Raw genomic sequence first — 20,704 nt, forward strand, 5'->3', positions numbered from 1 at the left:
TGGGCACCCAGAAGTTTACAAATTGTCACTTCATTTTCACAAAGCAAAAACTCAACGTTTCATAAATATTATATAACACAATATGTCACCCTTACATAAACTCAAAGCACCACTTCTAGCTCTGTTTGCTGCAGGCTAGACGGTGCTACTGATTGAAAATAGCAGAGTTTGGTTTTGTGTAATATGAAGACGCATCAAGCTATTCAGGCCTCAGATCTGATCAGTAATTATCTATCCTTTTTCCAGAATCATGCAACCCTTGTTCAGTCCTGTCTTGGTCACAACTCCTGGTAACACCAGTAGGAGTTTCAGCTGCGTCAGGACTTTACGATTTGTCCTATTTAACTTCTGACAAATATTGTGCAGATCTTTCTGCTGTCAAACCCTCTAACGGCTCAGGGTTTTTTTCAGACACAACTTCAATTGAAACCAGGTCCTAACTGTACCCTACTTGTCATCCAGTTGTTTATTGATCCATGCAATTTTTTTTCATTTGTACATAGGACTGAAAGGGACCCACGGGTCATCGAATCACTCTTCTCCTGCTATTACGTGCAACTCCATCATGTAGTTAAGGCATCCCATATAGATCATCTTTGGTATGTTCATTGGAGAGGTAAGTTGATTTTTATCATTTGATTGTAGGGCTGTATTTATGGGCAATGTAACTATAGATTCTGGAGTCAGACACAAGAATTTTTTCTATGTATAAAGGTCCATGTTCTGATACACTAACTTGCACTGAGTAGAACCCGACAACATGAGTTGTCTCCTTGTTTAGGAAGATGCTATTCCATGTCAGACCCTAAGTAATTCACCATAAATACCATTCGGGACAATATGTCACTTCTGAAAATTTCTCCTTTACTACTGCTGTGATTTTCAATGCGGCTGATCGGAGTTACGTGCCCAAAATCCATTAAAATTCAGCATCTGGCCTCTTTGAAGCTCCCAGCTTACATCCCAGGCAGATAAATACATCCCTTACTGTCAGATAAATTTAATTAAATTAGAAATAAAGGTGCTTTTAATAAAGAAAGCAATAGCAATGGATCCTATTAGGGCAAACGCAGTTCACCCTTTGGCATTGGTGGCTGCCAGTTTGTGCATTGGGGACCTAAATCTATTCCTATTGAGATCAATGACAGAAGGACGGGACTACATATGTAACTCTGATTTCAGTTACTGTATGGATTATGGGAGGCAGGATTGTCTTGTGCTTAAAGGTAGCATACTGACCTACAGGAGATCTGCATTATGTTTTGGACTTTGCTGTGGACCTTGGGCAAGTCACATAAGCCACCTGTCTCTGGTCCCCATCTCTAAAATGGGGCTAATAATCTACCTCAATGGTGGTTGTGAGGATAATTAATAGGAGATACTTAGATACCATCCTCACGTGCACCCCAAGAATCCTATAAATACATGAAATAATTATTCTAGATTCACACCAGCATAGTAGAAAAAATAATCTAGCCCATAATTTGCATTGGGAAATGCATAGGCCTAGTGGTTCATCTTAAACCCACTTCCCAAAACAACAAGCATATTTCACACAACTATAGGAGTGTTCCTACTAAAACTGGAACCTTGACTGATGGGCACCATTTACAGATAGTTTGCATTTTAGCCCCTGCAAATTATCAGTGCCTCAGTATGGAAACAATGGGCGGGACTGGCATATCATACATAGGACTGTATGAAACATTTGTATCAAAACCTGAAAATCCATTTCGATGTGGGTAGTGGGTGCCCAAGGAGTGAAACCCCACATGGTTTTGGTTTGCCAAAATAGTACATGCAACTCCCTAGCCCATCACACCACACATACACATGGCCCATCAACTTCATTTTTGTGTGATTAAAATAGGACAGTCAAATTGAAGAATCACATGAGCAATCTGTTTATTTCTTTGTTAGAGTTCACGGGTTTCACAATGTCACTCAAGTGCTTCTTTGCTGGAGAGTGAAGTCTTATTTCTGAACTGTGTCCTATAGAAAATGAACAACTTTTAAAAATGGCACATTTAATGATGTAAACTGAGGCTTGAATAACTTAATCGGTATACAAATTACACAGGTATAAAAGACATCTGTCATTGTCTTAACTTACAGTTTATTTTGTACAGGTTTCATTATGTTATACATCTAAGACTTACCATACTCTGTAAATATTTTGGGCATGATGAATATACATATTCAGTATTGTAGATTCAGTACTTAGTGTATGCATTTCACTATATACTATACAGTGTATTTCAATGTAGTGTATACAATATATATTTCAGAAAAGAGCATATTGTCTATGAATATTTGGTATCCCATTCTTGATGCAGTCTACCTTGAAATACAGATTGTATCCCATTTTATAATATTCTGTTTTTACTGAACCATATGGCTGGAAGATTTGCTTCTACATTCCCCAATAAGAACTAAGGAAGAGAAGCTAGTACCATTATGAACCACTCCATGATTTACGGTAGCGGAGAGTCTGGCACTTTACAGTTCTAAAGTTACTAAGAATCAACATATTCAGTGAATCCTCCCTTGTATTGATAGTTTGCGGGGAAGGGCCGTGGGGATGGGGGACAAAAACACCCTCCATACAACATATTTCCTTTTCTTTATGTAGAACAGTATGCATCACAAATACAAGTTGTGTATTCTGTATGGAGCCATACGAGTTTCCTATCTCTGCAGCTACTGAAGCTTAATAGTTGTGGACACAGCAATCTAATTATTATTAGAGGTTTTCTTAGAGAGATCAGGTGGGTTTTAGTCATTTGATATTTCTTGATGATATAATCTGCCTCCAAATGCCATTCCTTCCTTTGGTTAATAATTAGCCTTAGAAAATTTATTTGATGTTCTTTCACTTGATCTGCAAATAATGTTCATTTCACAGGAGTGGTACTTTTACACCGGTCTAGATCCAGCATAACTCCACTGCTTTTAATGGTGTCGCTCTGCATTTACACCGCTGCAACTGAGGGGACACTTTCGACGTTCTCATTTTCTCTCTTTGTTTTTTTTATCCTTTGGCCTTATGCATTTTTATTTATTGTCACTTTCTATTTCTGAACTTTCATGTACCATGTTAGATCTTTTAAAGATTAACTATAATATATTTTTGTACTTCCAGAGCATTTTCCATCTTTACCAGATTCTATGTATTGGTGTGGCACGCTAAATTCTGGTTTCCATTTTTTTGTTTTTGTTTATTGAGTTTTTGTTAACTACTATAGTTCTTTTACTTATCTTTTTAACTGTTTGTATTTTGTAACTGATGACCAGACTTAACATCTAGGTGGTCTTGCTGTGTGTGATTCCTGCGTAGAACAAAAATCAAGGCTCCAAAACCAAACAGATCCTGTACTGGAGAGTGGGTTGGCCTAAGTGAAATTCTTAGTCAGATCAACTAGCAGGCATGCTAGACTATAAATTCCTTTTATATTCTCTGTATTTTCCACTTAATCATTTATTTTATATGTGCACACAATGGAACACCAGCATGGAAATATGTGCACTCTACTTTTAGTGATCCTTGTCTCACGGCTACATAACTTCTAATGTGAAACACACTAAAATTACCATTTTGCTCTTTTCAAGTCTTGTTCTTAGAGGGAAGACTTTCAGTATAAACAGTGTGGCTTCTGACTCTTGTCCAATGTTAACATACTGGTCCCGAATCAGCAAAGTACTTAAGTCATTTTGGGATCAATGGGACTTAAGATATGCTTAAGTACTTTGCTGAATATGGATGGACTCTAAGCAGTTTGCTGAACTGAGTGGATAACTACTTACACGTTAGCAAAATGCAGAAAAATCTGGAGGAGCTGAATTTTATAAAGATTTTCTGGTTTTATTAATCAGGTTCAAAATTGCAATCAAGACTTCTCTGGCAATCTTTGCTCAACTGGAAAAGGAGAGACTATATGTTAAATATCTTGAGCGTTAGTTTACTAAGATATGTGGTACATCTGAGCTCACACTAAAGTGCTATTATGTTCATTATTTTAGGAGAGTTGGGGGATGTGAGGCAGCTGTGTTTGGATCAGGTGTCAATTACATTTTCTCATGATGGGCCCAATGTACTGTTTTGCTTCTCTTAGACATTTCAGACATAAAGGTTTCTTTGCTACAATTTTCAACACATTTCAATCATACTTCAATGTAAAAATGAATATAATGTTTGTGGAATGGAAGCTTTGAATCTCCAGCATTCCTGTCAAAGTTGGGAATAGCCATTATATAACTGTGCCCGGTATTTTCTTTTGTTATGGAGCTTGTTGTAAAGGTTTTCTCTGTACCAGACATATGATTAGAGATGGCTTTTAGACAGGGCCTGTGTGCACCAGCCATTGTAGATGGATGTCTACGTAGTGCTAAACTGCAGCATATATATATATATATATATATAATATATTTTAGTAGTGTAATACCAGTTTCAGGTCTTTGCTTATTTCCCAGGCAATTTGCTTCCTGTTCAGTGCATTTCAATACTATGTTTGCATTTATCGTGAAAGTAACATGTTGCCCACAAAGAATTTCCATAAGTGTTGTTGTTTCATGAGAGGCATTTTGCTTTAAAGTGTGTTCTGCTTTGTTTCAAGTTATTTTTCATATTGTCAATGACAAAAATAAACCCAGGGCTGCTTCTTGATTTTTATTTTCCAGGGTTTATTGTTGTATATACAGTTCCCTGTAAGAAGATACAACCCTTTTCCAGTGTGAGATTTCTAACACGTTTCTACATTTCAAATATTAAAGATTTGCATGGGAAGGAGAAAGATAATCAGTGATGAAGAGGTATCCTTTAGAGCTGATGCACATGAATAGAAAACCTGAATAACTGTAAATATACTGTGGAACACTTTGGTACAAAAAAAAAATCTCCCAAGAAAATATTTAATGTTCTCTAAATCAAACCATCTTCCTAAACAATACAGATAAGAAATTAACCACATGTGGGAGTTTGTATCTGTAAAAAATGAGACTACTTGGCTGCATTGCTCATAGGCAAATAAAATTGGACAGATTCATTCTTTTGAAGTAAGCCTAGGCTCAGGCTGTATGCAAGAAATATCCACTGTGCTTTACAAAGGATGACGACTAGAAAAATCAACCCAAAAAATCCCTTGTTTTCTGAATCGCTGTTTATCATGAGCTGACAAACAAATGTACTGCTCTGAGTCTGGGCATAATTGTATGAGCATTTAGCTAGTACCAGGCCGTATATGAAACAGCCATGTGCGACTCCTCCAACACCTACATGTAGCTGTTTCAGGGACACATCCTGGTTTATAGTGAAACAGGATTAACTCAGCCAGCCTCTTGTACCCGCTCAATGATGTGCAGTCATCTTGGGACCTCCAAAAGTTAGACTCCTTTGTAATCTCCTATTGCTGACTGGACTGACTCCTCCACTATCCATAAAACAGAAGGCATAAAGGTGAATACAAACATAAGAAAGTATTTTACATGTTGTCTTGCAGTCTTTCCATATAGTCTCTAAGTTCCTTGGAATCACCAAGATTCATATCTTGACATACCCATTTAATATTATCGTCACTGTCAAACAGAATTGAATTGGTGTAAGGACCTCCATCTTCTGGCAATATCGTGGTATATGAAGTGAACTTGACCCGCTTCCGTTTTGGCCCGGAAGGATTTATAGGTTCACTTTTAACTTCTTTCTCACAAGCATACTCACAAGATCTGAGGATCTGATTATGGAGAGTCTTCTGCGAGCTACCATTAAGGAGAAAGTTGCTTTCTTCAAACTGCATCCCTCTGTCAATCATGGTAGTGCACTCCTCTGAGGGGAGCGAAATGTCAACTGGGTTTTCCAAGAGTTCAATCTCATTTCCAAGCCAGACCCAGTCATGAGAATGTGGGATGTTGCCTTGCTCACTCACAGCAAACCTTTTGTGTCTGTACTTCCAAGCAAATGCCACGCAGTTAATTAAGAAGACCAAAATTGCTAGGCAGAAAACACACAGCAGGGCATACATGCCAATCTCCAAATCAGTTAACCCTCTAGAAGTCAATGCAAGGTCATTGGGATTATTTTGCCCTGGTACCTCTACTTGGGTAGGAAAACTTGTGAAAGCCATTGGGTTATTCTGGAGGCCATCCTCATAAGCCTTTTTCATCGTTAACTCTAGGAAGTCAAGCAAGGTCATTGGGATTATTTTGCCCTGGTACCTCTACTTGGGTAGGAAAACTTGTGAAAGCCATTGGGTTATTCTGGAGGCCATCCTCATAAGCCTTTTTCTCATCAGTGGGAGACTTGGAAGTTGTGCTTTTGTTGGCATTGTCTTCATGATTAATAAAGGTTCCATGTTTAGCCCATTCTTGCACTGTCCTCTCCTGTTCTGCCGTCTTCTCTATAGCATTGTTCAGATGATGGTTAAACTCTTCATCTACATCATCAATGTCGTTGGTCCTTCCTTTGTGGTCGGAATCTTTCTGACCCAATTTCACTTTGACATTTCCTTTCCCAACAGCCAGAATGCTCTTTCGCTTCATCTTCTGGCAAGGTTCACTGATCACCATTTCTATTTTAATCAGGGGTCCTTGCCCATCACCCTCTGCAACTACCAGAGGCCACTTTGACTGAAGGTTTTGCTGGGCAGATACCACCATCTCATCCAGTGAAGTGATGGTGACAGAAAAATCCTTGGAATCATAAATATCTAAAGGTGTCACAGAGCCATCACTGAACAAAATCCAAGCACTGACTATGGCTTCCTATAAGAGGGAAAGGGGAGAAATAATAGTTTGAAAGTTAAGACACCATGTTCTAGGGTTTTGAGAGCTAACACTTACTTGACACCAGTGATATAAATATACTGTATCGCTTTGTTTATGTGTGGTTTTTGTTTTTGTTTTGTTTTTACAAAGATGCTTCAACTCAGCTTCTGATTTTGTGTGCTGTATTCCATTTAGATATTCATCTTATTTGCAGGTGCACTCTAATAACATGTGCTTGCAAAACATGCACACAATTATTTCTGGGTATAAAGTGAGAAGTCACTTTTCAACATCAAAAGCCCATTGATGAAAATACTCAGATTTCCAAAATCATGATTTTTAATACATTTAGAAAAATGTTGTATAACAAGGGACATTTTGAAAATGCTCCTTGGCTTTAACCTTATGTGTAATATAATGCACTTGTATAAACTCTAGGTGTGGTGTTCATGCTCAGTTTATTTAAACAGAATGCATTATGAAACAGTTTTGAATGACATATTTCACAGTTTCAATCGTAGTATTTCTAACTAGGCAATGGCATGTGCAAGGTACAGAAATGACTGTAGTTCCCTTTGGACACCACAGAAACACTGACAAACATGTGCTGCTGCTTATATTTTGAGGATTAATCATGCTACACATAATAGTTGCACATTATGTACCCCACTATCAAAACATAACTGCTTTTGAATAATCTTACTTGCTTCTATAGGACCAGATTCTCTCTCTCTCTCACTGAGTTATATACCCTACTTCTTTCATAGTTTCATTTTCACTCTTGGGACTACTTACAGAATAAAGTGAGCATAAAGAAGGGTGGCGGAATCTCATCCAAATGAATGGGCCTGATCTTGCAAAACTGTACTACTTAGTCTGCCTAGGGGCTGCAGGGGTTGAACCCATAGAAGGTACTCAAAACCCTCAGAGAAGATTTCAGCCATGTAAATCAGTGAGATGTTCATGTTGAGCTAAGAGCCCGTGGCTATACTAGTCCAAATCAAGGGGGAACAAGGTATAAGGATGGGAATATTGTTCCTCACTAAGTAGCCAGGATCCTTCCATAGCACACTTGGGAAGTACACATGCCCGCTGCAATGACACACACCTCTTTCCCAATGGGGTGTGGCCTTCTGGAAGGAGGTGTATGCTCAGCCAGCTACCATGAGCAACATGCATTGCTAGGAATCTTGGACTAGATGCATGGCCAACCTGTTGCACATGTGGTAAGGGTCTTTGGGAGGAAGTAGGCCAGCAATGAGTAAGCTACGACGGGGAACTGTGTCTTAAGCTGCATGAGACATCCTGCTTTTCAACCAGGCATGCATTATACATGCTGCATAGCTATACAGGAGGCTTTCCCCTGGCATTCTACAAAACACAATAAATAAACCAATTAATTATCAATACTATTTTGGACCATACCTGTTTTGGAGTATGAAGAATATCGCAAGCAGATGCTGTGGAAACAATAGCTCTCTTATTTCCTTTGCTTATTTGTAAAGACAGGGACAAGCCTGTTACCAGTTGTACCCCTAGGTCTGTGATTGTTACACGGTCATCTAGCACGATCACTGTCTTCTCAGCCAAGATGGAATCAGAGAGAGGTGACAGCACCTTCAAAAAGCAAGTATGCCTTCTTGTTTTAAACCAGTGACTCAATGTTATAAAACAGAGTAACTAGATGTTCAGTTCAGTGTTTGTTGCATTCATTATAAGCTATAATTGATGTTTCCCAAAATGTTACATCCATTTGCCATTTAATTACTATATATATACCCAAAATAGTTTTATTAAACATGTCATTGTTTTTAAATTACAGCCTCATCCCTGAGCGGCATGGTACAGAGTGGAGATTAATGAACTAAACTGAATTTATTTGATTTTTTTAAAAAAATATAGTTACATTTACAATTTCTGTAAAAGCTCTAATTAATATAATTATATTGCTGGCTATTGAATAATACTGATACTGTAATTTGACAGAAGAGAAATACAGAGTCTACTGGCCTCAGAATATACTACCTGTAAGAGTCAAGCAGTGAAAATGACTGGAAACAAAAGTGAAACCTATTCAGACTTCTGTGTTAAATTAATGTTTTCCCCAGACTAACAGCCTTTTATATTATAGCCAGTAATCAACTGCTCTCACCCCAAATTCTCCCCACCTATACATAGGTATATTTTGAGCTTTTACCTGAACTGTGGTTATCCCATGTTCACGACCAACTAGTACCCGTCCATCGTGTAATTTAGCAATCTTAGGTTCTTCCACCTTCATGAAATTGGTCACGAGATTCGTGATGTCAAACTGCCACTCGGAGCCCAACATATAGGTCAGCTGGCCTCCAAAATCAGAAGACTCTGCTACAAACTGTGTGAGGACTCGCACCATGGCATGCTGGTACTGAAGGGTGCAGCCTCTTCCCTTCCTCTCATCATCTTCTTCATCATCGCTGTCACGGGTTGGCCTGTAAATGGATGTGTATTTACTATCCTTAATTCTCAGGATCACATTACAGCCTTCAAAACTTGCACCCGAGTAACAAGTCAATATATCCGTCTTTTCATTATCATCTCCCAGCCTGGTGAAGGGTGAGAAAATAGATTTTGATGCCTCAGCTGGCAAACTTGAATGACAATTTTGCACAGCTGTTTTATAATGTACCAGTTAGAAGCTACACTCTATTACAGCCAGCAGAGAATCGTCATCAGATTTTTGGATGCTTTTCCAATTTGAACCTCCCTGACCCTCTAAGGCATTTACATCATTGCTGAAGATCCAGTGGGTCTAGAACTTGTTTTGTTTTTCATCAGATGCTCAAATCCTCTAGGTGACTAAGAAAAACATCATGAAAAGTTTGACAGTCGGAGCTACGGTACCACACCCCCACATGCATGCTGATGGTTGCAGATTGGCCTTGGGGGAAGTGGAGGCTACATCTGCATAACGGGGGTGGCAGCTGCCACTCTTAAGCATGACCCGTTCTGCAGAACCTTCATGGCGGTATCTTTGCTCATGTACTGCAAAGGCCCAATACATTCAGGGACCCACGCTTAGATCATGCGCCTCCTTTAGCCACCTCTCCAGTTCACAGAACACTGTGCATTTGAGATGTATGACATTACTATTTAATCTTAAATATAACCTTGTTCATGTGGGTAACTGGACAGGTATAATTCAATGTAACATCCAGGCAGGAGTTCAGATCAACAGAACCCAATGTTTCCACAGGGAACCAGCATATCAATTAATACATAACATCATATGATGTGCAAATAGCAGTATGAGGCTCATGGCTGACTGTGCCATCACTCACAGCTATGCTCAATGGTACCATTAGAGACACCTGCTTTATAATTTTCTAATTATCTCCCCACATACTATAATAATTGCAGCTATGCAGTTAAAGGTTCCTACAGGCTTTCTACAAAGTATCACAATGACTTGTACACGAATACTGCTGTTCATACACAGAGCAACATTTTCCATGCTTTAAACACTGTTTTTTCCATTGATTCACTTTACACCCTAAGACAAGCACATAGATTCTCTAATTGAACCATTTTTGATGTCTTGAAAATCAGCTATTAAGCACTGGGTGGTCGCACTTTCTCTCATTATGCCCCCATACTGTGGAATTCGTTGCCTAGAAATATTTGATTTCACTCCTTTTTTTGTAACATTTCTAAAGCTGGGATGGGGAAGAATCCTTTTACTTTTCATGGGGCTTGGGGAAGTATTTTCATGTTTGCTATGTTCTTTTATCTGTTTGAAATACACAAGTTATGAAAAAGCTATTATAAAACACAATTGTTGTTGTAAATGGTCTTACAACAAAGTTAGCAACCAATAAGCTGAAAAAAAAAAGACTAAAAAATCCACATGCTTCGCGTACTTGAACCGGGAAAATCCTGATGTTCTGTAAGTTAGTGTATTGATGTATACAGCAACGTGGCCATAGTGAACATCATTGAATAGTGTTTGCAGTGTTGTTGAAACCAGATTGGTCCCAGGTTATTAGAGAGACAAGGCAGGTGAGGTAATATCTTGGTAACATTAGGCCCAAGCCACACTGGAAGAAGAGTTCCATGTAGAATCTTCACAGAATTGAAAAGTCTGCAGGGATTCTTGAATTTTTTCACATTGTGAGCTACATCTCCTTTACAAAGATTGTCTCATAGACACCTCTACTCCCCTGTGTGATATTACCTCTTCCCCCACCTTTGTCTGTCTTATATCATTGAATAAATTTCTCTAATATCATTGAATAGTTACTTCACTGAAACCAATGGCATTTACACTCAGGAAGAATATGGCACATTATATTGAACAAAGGGATATTGAAGAACGACTTACAGCAGGACCACACAAAAAGCAGTGCAAATCCTATGCACCGAAATTTATTTCATGTCTGCAGAAATAAACAAATATCCACGGCCAATTTTCAAAGTTTCTCTAAGCCCACAGCTGGGACCAGCTATTCCCATTCAGGCATCAAAATAAATGGGCAGATTTTCAGAACTCTCAGCACCCACTTCAGAACTCTCAGCTTGAAGAGCTCTTTGGAAAATCTGACCTGAACAGGAGCTGTTGGTTGCTGAGCTCTTAAGAAAATCTGCCCTGCTTTGAGTTTAGACTAGAGGTGGGATAAGAGTGGAATTTTTTTTTAAAAAAAATGATCTGACCCCATAAAATGAGACACAATGTAACCCAGATCTGAATCCTCCATGATTGGATTTTGCAAGATCAAAACCTGACTGAGGTTTTGCAAACCCTAATCTCGCCTTTTTCTCATTTAGAGAAAAGAGAAACAACCAATCTTTTACTATTCTGGTGCAATTAATATCTTTTATCTAATTTATCTAAAACTTTTATTTTATTTAGAGGCTGTTCTGTTCCAGAACGATGAGGCCTTGCCTCTGCCATCACAAAATGAAATCTGGCCTCCATGAGCTGACGGGTCCCAGGCAAGCAAAACAAATGTGATGGGAGCACAGCTAAATTGCCTCTGGCTAGTTCAGGGCTTTGGAGGCTGTAAAATACTATAAAAGAGCTCATTTGCTCTGTAAAGGACTTGTACCTTTTACCCATTCATTGAGCTGGGCAGATTAGCTAAGAAAGTGATGAACTTTCAAAAGGGTTCTCGTTCTTAGACCAACCCTTTCTAGTTAAGACAGATGGAATCCTGTTGGGTCTTACTGAACATTCCAGCTGTCTTTGTTACCATATTCAGATTTGTGCGGTCAGTACTAAGCAATAGGCCTGAAACCACGCCCAAAACCTGATAACCCCAAACTTTGGGAAAATGTTAACCCAGATCAGAGGTGTGACAGCAGCACGTGTAGCTTTGATCTGGCTCGCTCCAATAACAATAGCAGTGAAGCCACAGCAGCACCCCCACCCCTGGACAATGGGTATGTTCATGAGCGGCTAGCCCATGCGGCCTCAGCTTCACTGCTATTGTTATTGGAGCGAGCCAGATCAAAACTACATGTGCTGCTGTCACGCCTCTGATTACCATGTGGACATCCCCTTCCATTCGATTTTAAAATGGGTGCTTATAGATTTGTGTTCTCCTTATTATTTTCACATACGAAATGTCTGACTCAGTCCGACCCATCTGTGTGTTGCCGCAATTAAAGTTTGCTCTGCTGACTGAACCTGCAGATGACTCGAATTGTTCACAGGGAAAATATATTCAGTTTCCATTCAAAATAGGTGGAGTGGGGATGGAGGAATCAGTCAGCCCCATTCTGCTCCACAGAAATGTGAGCTGGGGGAGACAGATTGGTCAGTTTTGTGCAGATGACAGGGGAGTCGTATGCCATGTGCCCTCTATTACCTGCAGTCTATGGAAGCCACTCCAGCTCCACGAGGTCAGTACTGCAACAGGTCAGAAGAGCTTATGTCCTTGGCCAGAGGAGGTGAAGCCAATGAGAAGCTGCTACCTGCAACATGCTGTTCTCTAGAGCTCACAAGTATCCACCTAGCAGATGATGCTACCCCAAGAAGCACTAGCACCAGACCAGAGTGACTCCCCCAGGAGCTGTGCTACCAGTCAGTAGAGATCATTCCAATCCTTGCCCTCACTGCAGAGTCTCCAGGTCCCCCAGGCATGGGATCACCAGGGTTCCTCTCCCTGGGAAGGGTTTTGTAATATAGCCCACTTGTATGTAGAACTATTCAGATGACTACAAGTCCACATTTCTTAGTACCGTAGAACTTTTCTGTTGCACAAACATAGAGAACGTTAGAAAAGTTTTGAGAGTACTTTAGAACTTAGAATGTCTGAAGCTACGCCCCCGCCCCGTAATGTTGGTGCAAAGATGGAAAGGGAGGTGCTGGCAGTTTCAGAACATGCCTTGCAAGTTTCCATTGCCAGGTGCCAATTCAAGTTGTTGTTCTTTAATTCAAGGGTGTTTTTAAACAAATGATATCCATTTCCACTTCAAAGCCACAAATCCTTGATTCAGTTAATAAGACAGAGCTTTTCAGTACTTTGCCTTCTTGGACCCAACAAAGTGTTTGAAATCCATTAAATTACATGGTCCTCGTAGAGCCTTAACGTCTTGTTAGTGATCTTAGTAGGCCTAAAATTCTTCCTTGAACTTCATTGAGCTCATTTTAAGATGTGTCCTCTTAAATGCAAGCTACTGCTTCATATTTCCTTTTTTTCTGGTTACCTCTAAAGTTAGTGAGCCTTGTGCTTTGAATATCTTTCAGAATTCTGCATATCCATATTTCTTGCTCCTTTACAAAATGTATTCAAAAGATTTTTGCTTGTCTGGACTGCACCAAGGTTGCCAGAATTCCATTTCATTTACATTTCAGACAGATAAAATCCTTGCTAGAGGGTAGAGTTAAAACAACCCTGTTATAATGGTGCCTGCTAGCAATGATATAATCAGTGATCTGTCTGCTTTTCTATTATAGAGCTGTTCTACAAGTGGTTTAAGCTTGTGCATTTTAATTTTAATTTGCAGCTAAGCATGCAGGTTTGCAAGCTAGTTGCTAAGGTTTTTTAACAGAAAAAGAGAAGCAGTGAAATTAGTTTAGCTGGTTTTGAATTTGAAATACCCATAAAAAAGAAAATTTACCTTTTTAAAGCATTTCTGCAATACTACTAGATGCAGAAAACTCTGACTCTTTCAAATGGAAAACTTCACACCTTCATTTCTGGAAGCCACACAAGTCTGCTACACACATTCAACCCATTGTTTCATCAAGAACTATGATGTGGTATCTTCACAAATGTTGAAAATAAAATCTACCGTTTAAACTCTCTACACAGGAAGTTAAGCTGAATTCACTAAAAGGTATTCATTTAAAGGGAATTACTTAAAGGATGTTGAACCTCCGTCTGGATGCTCTTATGCAGAAGTAATGTGGCCATAGTTCACTTCAGCTTAATTCACATTGGAAGGCTACTTCACTTTTAAAAGCTACTTTATTCTGAATGACAGGTTTCAGAGTAGCAGTCGTGTTAGTCTGTATCTGCAAAAAGAAAAGGAGTACTTGTGGCATCCGATGAAGTGAGCTGTAGTTGTAGGGATAGAAGGGACTGCTAGACGTCATAAAGGCCAGTGTCCTATGCTGAGGAAGGACCAAGTAATCATAGACCATCCTTGACAGGTGTTTGTTCAACCTGTTCTTAAAAATGATGGGGATTCCACAACCTCCCTTGGAAACTTATTCCAGAGCTTAACTACCCTTATAGTTATCAGGTTTTTCCTAATAACTAACCTAAATCTCCCTTGATGCAGATTAAGCCCATTACTACTTGTCCTACCTTCAGTGGACATGGAGAACAATTGATCACAGTCCTCTTTATAACAGCCCTTCACATAGTTGAAGACTTTTCCCTCAGTTTTTTCTCAAGATTCAACATGCCCAATTTTTTTAACCTTTCCTCATAGGTCAGGTGTTTAAACCTTTTGTCTTTTGTTGCTCCTCTAGACTCTCTCCAATTTATCCATGTTTCCTAAAGTGTGGCCACAGTACTCTAGCAGAGACCTCACCACTGGTGAGTACTGCAAGGCAATTACCTCCCATGTCTGACATACAACACTCCTGTTAATATACCCACCTCCTTCTGGACCTCAGGACAAGTGTATATATTCTTGTTGTATATTGCAACATCTCCCTTTTTCCATGCCTGGCCTTCCTATCTATACCAATATTCCAGTCATGAGTCTTATCCCACCAAGTCAGTCTGTGTTGCCAATTAACTAATAATTTAACTTATGTACTAATACTTCCAGTTCTTCCTCTTTTATTCCCCATACTACTTGCATTTGTGTAGAGACATTTAAGATGTTGAGCAGATTCTTCCACTGGTTCCCTTCTTGTTGCTTCTGTGACCCTACTGTAATTTTCCATGTCCAATCCCCACTCCGCACCAACACCCAGCCCTTTGTTAAGGTCAACCGTTTGTCACCTTTCCCCTTTGAACCTAGTTTAAAATCCCTTCTCGCTAGGCTGGTGAGCCAGTGCATGAAGATGCTCTTCCCCTCTTGGTCAGGTGGACCCTCATCACTTCCCATGTAAGGGTTGAATGCACTTTCACTAATACATTTTAAATTCACACTTTTAGTTAATTCAACTTAACTTTTCTGGTGTCCCCTTGTAGATATGCCCCAAGCATTTTCTGAGTAAATAACTCTCAGCCACCACAGACTGGAATTTACATCCATTGCCTTCTTTGTGTAAAACTCTTATTACATTTGGCCCTAAACCCCTTCAAAGTTACTATGATTCTCCACAGACTTCAGTCTTGGTGACTGTTCGGTAGGGATAATTGCTGGTTGAAATAGGGTGTTTTGAATTAAATGGTTTAGTTTGTGCTGAAGTATAAGCTGGACTAAGCCTGTGTCCCTGGGAGCCTCATGAAAATAGGGTGCTATCATCGTAGGCAAACACTGATTTAAACTGCAGAGGTATAGTTTCAGCTTGTTATGTGAGGCTCTCGCCATGCATTTCCCACTGACATGCGCGGAAGCAATGTGTCTCATGTAAATAGCTGAGAACTTCCAGGAGAGGATAATTATTTTCCAGGTGCATAATGAAACAAAATAAATGCTGTTGTTAGACTGTTGGACTCTATGCGGGCCTTGGGTTCACTCTATTATTTGAATTTAAGTTGAATGTATTCCTTTCATTTGCTGAGACTGTAGGCTTTTCTGCTGTTCCTTCCACAAACAGTCTTCCTATTAGCATTCTGCTGCTCCAGGACTCCATACAGTACATTAGTCATGAGCATATACCTAGCCAGAGAACAGATTTTCATCTGGAAAATTGACTGCCCCATTGATAGTGGCATGCACCAGAGATTAAATTATGATTCTCCGTCTCATATTGATAAGTATAAAAGTTCATCCTATATTTATGGATTGGCATAGTAAGCCATATTTCTGCTATACACAGTGGAGACTGCTTTGTATACTCCCCTTCTTTAGAATAGCCCAAATCCAAAATTCCTCACTCAGTTCTCATGCAGTTTCTACTGAAGTAAAAGCCATTTAATTCAGTAAGGAGCAGGTGAAAACTTGTCATACCAATCCAAAGGGAGTAAGGAATTCAGGATTTCTGCCACTATGTTTATATTTTACCCTATCTTCCTACTTTCCCTTGAGGAAATTTGCACAGAAGAAGATATTTAAGCAAGAAAGGATCAATTACATGCATCTTAGTATTACACACAGTTATATGCCCTCCATTACTATGGTATCTGGACAATAACATGGTATTAACAGACCATTTCATTATAGGTAAGGCTAAGATTTTCTCATGGTTATTCTTAGTAAAAGTCATGGACAGGTCACTGGCAATAAACAAAAATTCACGGAAGCCGTCACCTGTCTGTGACTTATTCTGCTACAGCTCCATGGTTTCCCCCGCCACCCTGGTGGCTGGGAGCTGCGGGGTTCCCTGCCTACCTTGGGTGGCTGGGAGCTACAGGATGACCATAAAGAGAAAATGGGACACCCCGAGGCACTCTCCTGAGGCATCCCCTACCCCGCGCGCAAGGCTGTCACCTGTTGCTGTAATCCTGCTGTCTACCAGTTCCAGAGTCCCGCAGCCCCTGGGGCTAAAGCAGAGAATGTCATGGAGGTCTCTGGAAGTCACAGATTCCATAACTTCCATGATCTTCATGACATAAACATAGCCTTAATTATAGGACTAAAGACTTCCTAATAATATAGACTAAGATTTTCAAAAGAATCTAAGGGAGTTAGGTGCCAATACTCACTGAATTTCAATAGGAGTTATATGCCTAACTTTTAGCCCTCTTAAAAAATACCAGACCTAGTTCTTGAACAGTTCATGAGATTTTTCGGACTGACAATATTGACTCTTATGATGTTTTTGTGTTCAGACAATACAAAGGTTATCGTTCTAACACAGAACGTTGGGAGCTTCTTGGGTATTAAATCAAAGCTTTCTCCATTTGGAACGTCTTCCTAGTGGATGATACAAGAACACATTTCAGATGTCTGGCATTCTCACAACATTACACTGTTCCAGGGCAGTTTAGCAGTGACTAATATAAGCTAAAACGCTGCTGAGAAGCAGGAGACGTAAGTTCAACTTCAGAAGCTGCCACTCTCTTCCTGCACAACTCTGGGCAAGTCACTTAACCTCTCTGTGCCTCAGTGCTTCTGTTTGTCAAATGGGGATAATACTTCCCTACCTCACTGGGGAATTGAGTATAAACCCATAAATATGTGGAAGGTACAAAAATAGTATGGTGCTGGTGTAATATAAGCACCCAGACAGGAGAGAGAGAAAAACAAAACAAAACCCCTCTAAACATGGAAAAACAATGAAATATTGAGTAAAACACAAAGCATGAAAAAGGAAAGGAAACTTTGAAGCTCCTATACAGTGCAAATGTCAAGGCTAGCATAGCTAATGCTAGTCCCTGATTACCTATTGATTTAAAATAGAGGAAAAAGTAAATAAAAAAATTCTAGTGTTTCATAAACCAGGTTAATTTATTTCTACTCGAAACCTGAAATACTTTTCCGGTCACACATGCATAGGCAGCTGACACACAGTGTCAAACAACCAGCTACATTTTTGTAGCAATACAGCAGCCACACTTTTTTTTCCACCCTTCACGGAAACAATGGTTGCTAAAGATGTGCCAATGGGTCAGATGTAATTTGAGCAGCAGTGAACTAAGATTGCTTGCCAGCTTGCAAACAGTGCAGGCTCTCAGATCATTATCTTTACTTCAGCTGGCCCAATAAATCAGCACTAGACACTAGGAGGGAAATGTCCAAAGCTGGGCGTAATGGGTTTAAAGTCAAAACATCCATGTTAACCACCGCTGAATGTCTAACTCACCATGTGTGGTGTTCAAAAGCCAATTCCTATAATAAACATCAGCAACCCAATCCTGCAGTCATTTACTCCAGCAAAAATCTCATTGACTTCAGTTGGAGTTGTGTCTAAGTAAGAACTGCAGCATCAGGCCCAAAAGCAGCAGAAGGTGCATCTCTTTGGATTGCTAAAGCAAATGAAAGTTAGTGATTCTGGGACTATTGTAGCAGCTGGCACCAATTCAATCACCTAGCACATTTTCTCTCTCCACAAAGAGCAACTTTGTATTCACCAGTGAAAGTTAGAAAAGTTTCCATTGTGCCAGTTCTTCGTTACCTGTCCTTTTGACACAGCCACTGATCAGGAGCACCTTCTAGACAGACAAAAGAAGGTATCTGATTATCTGCCCATTTGTAGTGAGCTCATTGCCAGACTATCTGGTCAATTTATTCCATTACCCCAAGTTACATCCCCTTGTAAAGTGCTAAATAATTCTGCTCCTTGCTCTTTGTTTGGTCTCTTCAGCAGCTAAGATGTGTCCTAGTCATTGAGCACAGCCGGCAACAGGCTCCTAGCTGGAACTACTAGGATTTTCAGTGGTAGGATCACTGCTGCCAGAAACCCTTTTGCATTTGCATTATAAATTTGATCTGATATCATGCCATGCTCACCAATAGAATTTTTCAAGTGATCCTGCCACAAGTACTCCTTTTCTTTTTGCGAATACAGACTAACACGGCTGCTACTCTGAAACCTATCAATACAATAGTATTGGAAATGCTTAGTCTAGCTACTTGTCCAAATGTTGGCTGTTCCCGCATGGGTCCTTTGAGGATGGGAGGGGCAGGAGAAAAGACCTCAAGAAGCCTTTTCCCCCTCTGCTCTTGAGCCAGTGGAGTCTCTTTATCAGAACACAATCTTTTGTGAATCAGCAATAATTTCTTGCCTAAATCAGATCTGCTAGGTAGTACTTCTTTTGAGCTCCTCTGTAGAACTTGCTTGTACAAAGCTTGATGCTTCTTCAAAAGATCTGCTGCTTTAATGCTCGCTCACCTTGTACCTTTTTCACCCACATGCTTTTATGTTTGCTCAGATCGCTCCACCTTGCTCTTCTTGATATTGCTGATGATTTGTGGGAAATTTTTTTCCCCTTATCTTTCACATCTATGTGTTATCACCATGCTGCGTAACTGAGGCACTGCATGCTCTTTAAAGTGAATGAAACAATGCCATTGTAACAATAAGTCAGCGTAAGTATCAAACCCTGGGCAAAACGGTAAGTCACTGAAAACAGCTTTTGTGAACGCATTCTTATAGTCTGAGCTTGCTGGTCTTAATGGTAAGATCAAATCTACCGAATCATCTAGACCCATGAGACACAATGACACACAATACTGTGCAAAGCGCACTTCTGCTGCTTGTTGTGACTTTAGAAATAGCAGATACAGGCTCAGGAAAAATAAGCGGACAGAAGGTGAGTCCATTATTGGAGACCTCTGCTGCATTACTGTAATGGAGAAGGTGCAGCAGAGGTCAAATGGAATAATCAACAGAAATGAGAAGCTCATCTATATTCAGAAATGTCAAATAAACTGGACCTGCATTCTTTGGGAAAGAGGAGATTAAAGGGGGTCTAACTGAAAACGCCATATTCCCTTCAGAATTTTGTGTAACAGATGTAATGAAGCTTACATTAATGTCGAGCGCAAGCAAAAAAGGGCAAAGACTTCAACTCTAAAATCCTGATTTACAGCAAAGCCACAACATGATCTATTCTTGTGGGTAATAAATATTGTATTCACAAGTAATTATGCCCACAGTTTTGCACCTGCAATGAATTGTGCATGCAAATATTAGCATTCGGAGGTCAAACTACATGTTTTTCAGGCAAAATGGTTTCAACAGAACAGCTCAGAGTAAGGTGATACTCAGTGAGAGTAAGGATAGTAGAATTAGGCTGTAACTATGGAGATGCCTGCATGGAGGGAGGGGGAGAAGGGTTACACTATGCACTAGCTGAGTTTCTGTGCATTGAAATGACTTATATATACCTGATGCAAACCCTTAAAGCATAACTCCACAGTTAAAGTGTAGTCTTTACTATGTTGATTCTGATAACACCACTATGAGAGAGGCAAGTACTAGCCCATTTTACGATGGAGAAACTGAGGCTGACCTCTTCAATAAATTGCACGAGGCCGCAAACAGTCAAACTAGACCTCAGGAATTCTGAATTGGGATTAGGAGTCAAGAGCTCCAGGTACCCTGCCCTCTGCCCAGACCTATGTCTTTTCTACAGTGCCTTTGTTTTATTCCTATGGGTGTGTCTACGCTGCAATCACGGGGTCTGTGGGCAGCTTGCATAGACATACCTGAGCTAGCATCAATCTAGCCAGCTCGGGTACCAGAGCAGGGAGACCACAGCTGTGCAGCCTTCAGTGTGGGCCCAAGTATTTACCCAGGGTTCTGGCAGGCTTGTGAAGCCCATGCTGAAACTTTCACTCCTCCAGTTCCCAAGTGAGCGAGATTAAAGCTAGCTCGGGTATCTTTGTACAAGTTGCAGTTGCACCCTGTGGTTGCAGTGTAGACATGCCCTATGTCCTTAAGTACTTAGTGCTG

At 40.0% G+C, this 20,704-nt stretch overlaps 1 protein-coding gene across 2 annotated transcripts in view; it reads right to left on the reverse strand.

The window, feature by feature from the left end:
- Positions 1-3,037: 3,037 nt before the first annotated feature.
- LOC119843466 (transmembrane protein 132B-like) overlaps positions 3,038-20,704 on the reverse strand; it is a 368,538-nt gene continuing 350,871 nt past the window's right edge. The window contains exons 7-10 of one of the 2 annotated variants that reach the window (XM_043498093.1): positions 8,954-9,227; positions 8,182-8,373; positions 6,271-6,753; positions 3,038-6,146 (exon numbers count right to left, since the gene is read on the reverse strand). In XM_043498093.1, coding sequence (XP_043354028.1) covers positions 5,478-6,146; positions 6,271-6,753; positions 8,182-8,373; positions 8,954-9,227 — 1,618 coding nt within the window. In that variant the 3' untranslated portion in view covers positions 3,038-5,477. Of the gene's footprint in view, positions 6,164-6,227; positions 6,754-8,181; positions 8,374-8,953; positions 9,228-20,704 lie in introns of both variants that reach the window. The other variant, XM_043498094.1, reaches the window with a different exon arrangement.

This window comes from Dermochelys coriacea, chromosome 15 (genome assembly GCF_009764565.3).
Source record: "Dermochelys coriacea isolate rDerCor1 chromosome 15, rDerCor1.pri.v4, whole genome shotgun sequence".
Classification (NCBI taxonomy): domain Eukaryota; kingdom Metazoa; phylum Chordata; order Testudines; family Dermochelyidae; genus Dermochelys; species Dermochelys coriacea.